General features: G+C 40.7%; 1 protein-coding gene across 1 annotated transcript; it reads right to left on the bottom strand.

The window, feature by feature from the left end:
- Positions 1–1492: 1492 nt before the first annotated feature.
- On the bottom strand, positions 1493–7945 carry LOC139504264 (uncharacterized). Its single transcript, XM_071294331.1, has one exon. The coding sequence runs from the start codon at positions 7943–7945 to the stop codon at positions 1493–1495; it is 6453 nt and encodes a 2150-aa protein (XP_071150432.1).
- Positions 7946–8458: the final 513 nt, after the last annotated feature.

Here is an 8458-nt window from a genome sequence, read left to right on the forward strand (position 1 = left end):
ATGAAAATATAAAATAATATGGAAATACCGACTTACCTACCCTAAATTTTTTTTAAAGCATGTAACCTTAACAGACATAATATATATATTTTTTGGCCTAATAATAAAAAAATGTTTTTTTATAAATTATTTACAAACTAAAAAAAACAAACTTTTTGTCACCTGTCATGCTTGCATAAAACATATATGATATTAAAGTTGGGTCTAAAAAAACACACATTGGCGGCAATGGCCTTGTTTATACATGTAAATAAATACAACCATTAAACCATTCTAATGTATCGAGAATTGGTACTTACAGAACATTAGTTATTTCTAGACTATTCTGCAGAATATTATTCCTGAAGATGTTTGAACCAATAGTTTGAGAAGTTAGCGGTCAGTGTAACAAGTTGTCAAGTTGTATTTTGCCAATGTATGAAAGAATTTTTTAATCTGGACTAGCTAGAAGGATAAATTCTGGATTTCTTTGCAAATTGAAAAATCATATTCAATTTAATATGTTTAAACATTTTCCACAATTGTTTACTGCATGTTGTAGCAGATTATTCATCTTGTACTGTGAAAGCTCATTAATTTTTAGCTCTTACCGAATCTAGGTTATTCTCTTTTATCAGTAATCCCCCCCCCCCCCCCCCCCCCCCCAATCCTAATTTGTAATAAATTTCCATTGTTTGTTGTTTTTTTAATGTAGTGTTCCCAAGTTCTTGTCAAGTACACAACTCAAGACTAAGATTAAAGTTATCAGGTCATGCCAGTGTATGCTTTCGTTTATGCCCAGAACGACTTTTTTGTAACTTTATAAAAAAATAGTTTGTCATATATGAATGCACGTGCGGAGCGTGGGACCTTATTAAACCTGGGTATATATGAAACCTCCAAAGGTTAATAATTAGTAATTACTTTTGTAATAGGTATGACTAGCTATTGACGAGTATTGTACGCACATCTTCGGTTGGGCATCGATGTTTTTTTTAAAGGGGGAGGGTCGATGTTATGGAGTTGAAAACCCGCAAGACACACTGTTAAAGCACTTTTTGCTGCATTCAGTTGGCAAGCTAACTTACTTTCACTAAATTACTCATAATCCTGCTAAAAATATTCTAATAATTAAATAAAATCAACTATAGAATTGTTGTGACCCCTTTGTGAAGCAACAATGGCCGACAAAGATGCTCTGCAGCAGTAGCTATATCACATGATTCAAGCAACCAATGGGACGTACAGCACCAGACTTTTTTGTAATATATGATATGATTGGTTCCTACGTTTTGGTAGGTAAATACTATGCTAGTGAAACTACGGAGAAGTTCAGAGTATTTCCGGAAAATACGGATGTCTAAAAATCCAATCAAATAAACTATACAATGAATATAATTGCGGATGTGATCCAGAATACTCCCCGTCTGAAATCTACCTGATATCACTATTATTCCATAAGATATAACACATATGAATGTCACTATATAAATCCAGAGATATATACATATATTTACACAGGAGTGTTCTCTATGAGAAGAATCATGTCCACGATAGGGCGTGTGTAGGTTGTGGCTTTTCCATTAACGATAACTCGCACTTCTGCTTTTCGGACATGTTCGTCTGAACTTTTAAATGAGTTCACTATAATTCCAACGGGCCATTGGGTACGGCAAATGTTTTTGTCCTTAAGAAGAATGACGTCTCCTTCGATGAGATCACGGCGATCTTCGGTCCATTTTCGTCGTTGTTGTAGTAACGGCAGGTATTCCTTCCTCCAACGGGACCAGAAAACACTGGCCAGAGCCTGTACTCGTCTCCATTCGGCAAGACAGAGATCTCGTTTGTCGAATTCCCCAAGATGGTCTGAAGTGAAAACGTAGTCAGTTTTCTGTGTCAATAACATAGCCGGAGTTAATATTAACGGATTCTCTGGATCTGTTGATACCGGTACCAGAGGTCTAGAGTTCACTATTGCTGAAACTTCTGCCATTAGTGTGTTAAGCACGTCATGCGTAAGGCTTCTTCCGGCTGCATTTAGAAGCATAGAATCAAGAATTCTTCTGGTGATACCAATCATTCTTTCCCAGGCTCCACCCATGTGGGACGAATGCGGCGCATTGAAGATCCAAGTTGTACCAGAACTGTACAGAAAGTTCTTGAAGGGTCCATCTTCAACGTTGATTGAATCAATCTTTAAATCGTCGATTGCTCCAATAAAGTTTGTTCCACGGTCAGATCGGAAAATCTTTACTGGGCCTCTTATAGCGGCGAATCTCCTGACGGCGTTTATGAAGGCCGAAGAACTCATTTCCTCGATTAATTCGATGTGAATAGCTCTTGTCACTAAGCATGTGAATAAAATTGCCCAACGTTTGGAGTTGGCGTATCCACCACGTGTTTTACGTGAAACAATTGTCCAGGGTCCAAAGGTGTCTATTCCAACGTTAGTAAACGGAGGTGAAGGTTCAAGACGGTCCTCTGGCAAATCAGACATGATTTGATACTCAGTTTTTCCTCTGAGTTTGCGGCATGTCACACATTTGTGAATAATAGATGAGATTAAGCGTTTTGCTCCTACGATCCAAAATCCTGCGGATCGAATCGCTCCATCTGTGAAATGGCGACCTTGATGTTTTATCTTGTTGTGGTAGTGTCGAACTAATAATGTTGCTACATGATTGCGTCCAGGGACGATCAATGGTTTCTTTTCACGGAGGTTCAAGTCCGATTTTACAATACGGCCTCCAACTCGTAATAGTCCTCGTTCATCCAAAAACGGATTGAGGTTAGCTATCGGGCTCCGCTTATTAATTTGTTCCTGACGTTTTATACAATCTATTTCATCTCCATAAACTTCCTGTTGTGCAGATATTAAGATGAAATTTTCGGCATTTGAAAAACTATCCACAGAAGTCACTGATGATGCCTGTTTTGACCCGTGTAAACGAGAGAAACGTTCCAAAAAGGCTATCGCTCGCACAAGTGATGTCCAGTTGGAGAATCGATTGAATCTATCAGTTCCGATACCTTTATGCTCAGGTGTGGAAAATGTTTTTGCAACATTAACAGTTGCACGGATTTCTCCATCTTCTTCTGGATCTATTAGCTGGTATATATCCTCAGAATTCTTCTGTTCTGAGGAAAGAAGTTGTTTTGGTCCTAATAACCATTCGCTGCTGTGAATTTCATGGGCTTGTACGGACCTTGTTCCCGAGTCTGCGGGATTACGGTGAGTTGGTACATAATTCCATTGACTTGGAGAGCTAAATTTTCTTATTTTCTCCACTCGATTGGCGACATAGATGAAGAACCTTCTTGTCTCGTTACTTATGTAGCCTAGGACTACTTTACTGTCTGTGTAGAATTTTACGGTATCTATATGTAAATCTAAATTATCCATGATGGTCTGTGTTATCTCGACTGCTAATACTGCAGCAGATAGTTCAAGACGTGGAATAGTATGACCACTTGTTGGTGCAACTTTAGCTTTCCCAAGAATGAAACCTATGTTTGGCTCACCACTACTGTCGGTCGTGCGTAGATATGCAACAGCTGCTATAGCTTTTTCTGATGCATCGGAGAATACATGTAACTCCTTTGCGGCAGTTTTACTGAGATACGGCACATAGGTACGTGGAATGCGCAGTGTTTCGATAGCTATTAAAGTATCTCTCCAAGATTTCCACTCATCGGCTGTCTCATCAGTGAGAGGTTGGTCCCAATCGACGGTTTCTGATACTATTTTCCTCAATAGGAGTTTCCCTTGTATAATCACCGGAGCCAAAAATCCCAGAGGATCGTAGAGACTGTTTATCGTTGATAAAATTCCTCTCCGAGTGATCGGTTTGTTTTCTGATGATAATTGAAATAAGAAGTTATCAGTGTTTACGTCCCAGCTGAGACCAAGACTACGTTGTAGGGGTTTGCTGTCGCATTCTAAGTCTAAATCTTTAAGATTTGAAGCCAAATCACTGGCATGAAATGCAGACATAACTTCCGCGCAATTAGAGGCAAACTTGTGAAGACGTAAGTTTCCATATTTTGCTAATGCTTGCTGTGTGTCCTTCATGAGCTTAACAGCTTCCTCCTTAGTAGGACATGACGTTAGACCGTCGTCAACATAGAAGTCTCTTGTAACAAAGTTAGTCACATGACTGCCAAACTCTATTTCTGATGCTTGAGCTGCTTTTCTGAGTCCAAGCGTAGCAACAGCAGGTGACGGACTATTCCCGAAAACATGAACTCTCATGCGGTATTCGACAAGGTTCTCCTGTAGGTCATTGTCTTTATGCCATAAAAATCTCAGGTAATTACGGTGGTCTTTTCTGACAACAAAGCAGTGAAACATGTGTTGAACGTCTGCAGTTACTGCGATCATTTCTTTCCTGAAACGCAGCAGTACTCCCAAGAGATCATTGGTCAAGTCTGGACCTGTAAGCAGGACGCTGTTGAGTGAGACTCCGTTACATTTGGCGGAAGAATCAAACACACCTCTTATCTGATCGGGTTTCTTCGGATGATAAACTCCAAACAATGGCAAATACCAGCACTCCTCATGTTTGCGCAATGGTGGAGCGAGCTCTGCATGATTATTGTCTAGGATCTTACTCATAAAGGTAAGAAAGTGTTCCCGCTTAACTGGGTTTCTATTCAAACTGATGTCTAACATATTAGCACGATGAAGAGCTTGTTGTCTGTTGCTGGGTAATGGCTGTCTTGGCACTCGGAACGGCAACGGTGCTACCCAACTTCCTTCCGAGTCTCTTACAAATTCGTTGTCCATCTGCTTCATGAACATTTTATCCTCATATGACTGTCCAGGCTTGTCATCGTCCCTTGTTTTTTCAAAGAGTGGCGATTGTAGGTCTTTCGTTACAGGGTCTGTGTAGTTTTCCCGGATGTCAAACTTGCTTGTGCATGGTTGAAAGGTTGAAGGTTGTCCTGTAGGCAAAATGTTGGTTATTTTGACATTTAACTCAAGAGGAACATGCTGCTTGTTAATGCAGGTCTCTCCTATCACTACCCAACCAAGTTTCAATTGTTGTGCATATGGAGTTCTGGGTGGTCCTATGCGCTGATCGAGGACATGGTGTGCCTCTATAAGGTCTCTGCCAATTAAGAGAAGAATTTGGCAATTTTCCTCTATTTGTGGAATGCTACCTCTAAGTTCTTTTAAATGAGGGTGATGCATTGTTACTTCAGGAGTAGGTATTTCGTCCCTATTATTGGGAATATGATCACATTCAATCAGTACAGGAAGGTCAAACTTGTCATTACCATTGATTGATTCCATGACGAAACCTCTTCCTCTTTTGCCGGAAGTGACTACTTTGCCGGAGCATGTTGATAAAGTATAGTTTTCCGGTTTATCTTTGACGTCGAAAAGATTAAAGAATTCGGGCGATGCTAGTGACCGGTTGCTTTGGTCATCAATGATGGCGTACATGCGAATAACTTTGTACTGGTTATCTTTGTGATAAACATTTACAGGAAGTATTTTAGCACAAGATTTCCCACTATATGTATCTTTGCAGATCTCAGTACAGGTAGAGTTAACTGAGGTTGCCTTAGTTTCAGCCGATTCTATAGGCTCCCCGCCGTAGGCTTGCTTAGGCGAGCTAGACTGTGAACTTGCTGGTTGCTGTGGTCTAGTGATGTGAAGTGCGGTAGTGTGTTGTTTACTTCCACAATCTTTACAACTTATGCTTGCATTGCAATCCCGGCTTCTATGTGTGGTAGAATCACAACACTTGTAACATACATTGTTTTCTTTTAAAAGACCTTTGCGCTCCTCTATTGACTTGGCTCGGAACGCTCGACATTCATTTAAGGAATGCTTTGTATTGTGCAGAATACAAAGACCTTGTTTGCTGGCGTCTCCAGATTGCTGCCCAACTGCTGTTTTATGAGCACCAACTTTAGTCCTAGGGTAAGGCGTAGACCTTGGCGCAGCACCTTTAGTATTTGGTGTAGCTTTTGACCCAAAGATGAACCCAGGATCGTTCTTTGTTTTGCTTATTTCCCTGATGTAGGCAGAGAATTCTGTGAAAGGTGGAAAGGCAACGTCATATTTGGCCTTGTATCTTGTAGCCCTTGTGGTCCACTTTTCTTGGAGTCCGTACGGTAATTTTTCAACAATAGGATTTATCCCGGACGAGGAGTCAAAATATGCTAGCAAACATCCCAGCTTGGGATTTTCCTTGTGATATTCTATTTCTGATAGAATGTCAGACAGTTCGTAGAGACGTGCGTTGTCCTTATTCGTTAAGGTAGGGAATTTTGCAAGTTTACTCTTGAGAGAGGCTTCCAACATTTCTGGAGCGCCATACCGCTCGTCAAGCCTCTTCCATAATCTCTGTATACCTATGGTAGGATTATTAGCGTTCGACGCTCTTATGCTAATGGCGTGTTTAGCAGACTCTGGACCGAGCCACTTGATCAGTAAATCGATCTGTTCTGAGTCAGAGACTTGTAACTCATCAGTCACGTTCTTGAAGCTTGCTTTCCAAGTATGAAAGGACTCTGCCCGATCGTTAAAGCTTGTTAATCGGGAGAAAAGCAAGTCCTTGCGTAAAAGGAATCTAGTTATCTCTGATGTAAGGTTGATTTGTTGCTGGTTTGCAACAGGGATCTCTTCTATTACGCCTTGTTTTTGGTGTGAAACAGGGATCTCTTCTATAAAGTCTTGTTTTATGCGTAAGACAGGGATCGCTTCTTTAACACCCTGTTTTTGATGTTCAGTAGGGCTCTCATCTGAAAGGCCTAGTTTTTGTATGCCGGTTACTAATCCCAGATCTGGGATAAAGGTAACTTCCGGTGACTTATAATTGGAAGGCAAGACAGCAGATGTCTGTGACAGCAAGTTCTGTGCCACGGATGGCACGAACGCTGGTGCGTCGTGACTCAGCTCGATCTTAACAGGAATTTGTTTTTTCCTTTGAGGTTCTGTTACTTCCTTTACAACAGTTGATACAGGAAGTTTATTGACGAAATCTTGCACGCGCTGGAGCGGGTCTTCCTTTTCGTCAGGGAGATCGCTATACGCTTGGCTATCATCGTATTCCAGGATACGAGCCTCGGCTTCTGCGGCTGCAGCTTCTCTCTGTGCTTCGAGAAGGTTAAATTTGGCTTTAAGTTGGGCCTTTTCTCGGCTTACTCGTGCGGCTTCTTGTTGCATTTGAGCCTTCCTGCGCATAGCTTCTTGTTCTAACTGAACTGTTCTCTGTGCGGCCTCCTGAGCGACTTCTTGTTCCATTTTTGCCTTTTTGTGTGCTGCTTCCTGTTCCATTTCAATTTGTCTGAACAGGGCTTGTTCCTCTAACATTGCTTCCTGTTGTAGGATAATGGCATGTTTTTCTACAAAGGCTATTTTAGACTTGGCAGCCTCTGCCTTGGCACGCTTTCTCCGTGCTAGGCTTGACATGTCTGACACGTTAGAGCTACCACTGCGTGAGGTTTTCTTACCTTTTGAGGTCTTTGTTTTAGTGGATTTGGCCTTTGTTAGGGCGAGGCGATGCTCGTGTAGTTTTTCCATAACAAGTTCAACTTTGGACAGACGTAAATCCAAAGAGAGTTTACATGCATCAATTTCTTTTTGACTCTCCAATGTTCTGGTCCTTTTCAGAAATTCTAGGTATTCATCTGTGAGCCTACGATAATTATTGCAGGCTTTAACAAGTTTGTCCTGGACTGTTAGGAGTTGCTGGAGATCGTTAGGGGGCGCTGTTACTTCCAATAACTGGGATTCAATGTCTGCCCAGAGAGCCTCTAGTTCCTGACAGAACTTGTCACGTTTTTCGGTGAAAGCTCCTTGTCCTTTTTCCGTGAGGTCACGAACTCGCCTAGCCTCGGGATTTTCATCTGACTGGATTGTATTAGATGGATTTTGTAATAGTTCTAAATCTGGAACCTTTCCCTCTGGGGTCTGTATCTCTTCTTGTTGTTCCTCATGACTGGGATCCATGTTGACTCAACGTTGTTAGTTTGCTGTCGAGTATACACAAGCTATGTAGTCCACTGTCAGTGTAAAGGTATGTAAGTTGCTACGTTGTCGTTCCTTGTCTGGATATGTAAAGACAGGTTGTCGTCAATTTACTATGCTGAGCCTGACTCAGCTAGTATAACCATGGGATTGTATCGCAATCTCGGCAAATTATAAAGAATAACAACTTGTGAGTGAAGCTTGTAGATTATAATTCCACCAGAAAGAATACAGGAGTTTACAGAGTGTGAAATGTTTGGTAAACTGAAAGAAATAAAAATACAATATTTTACAATATGTACGAAAGAAATATATGAATGTTCAATGCAATAATAATATCAAGTCAAAAACGAAAGTAGAATTCTCAGTTCAATTCATAGAAATAAACAATTACAGTTCGTATTGTTGAATAAACGTGGAATCCAAGTTAACGGAATTAACGGTATATATATTTAACAGTTTATAATTGATTTGAAACGTACTTGACGGTGATTT

The sequence above is a fragment of the Mytilus edulis genome, chromosome 14 (genome assembly GCF_963676685.1).
Source record: "Mytilus edulis chromosome 14, xbMytEdul2.2, whole genome shotgun sequence".
NCBI lineage: Eukaryota > Metazoa > Mollusca > Bivalvia > Mytilida > Mytilidae > Mytilus > Mytilus edulis.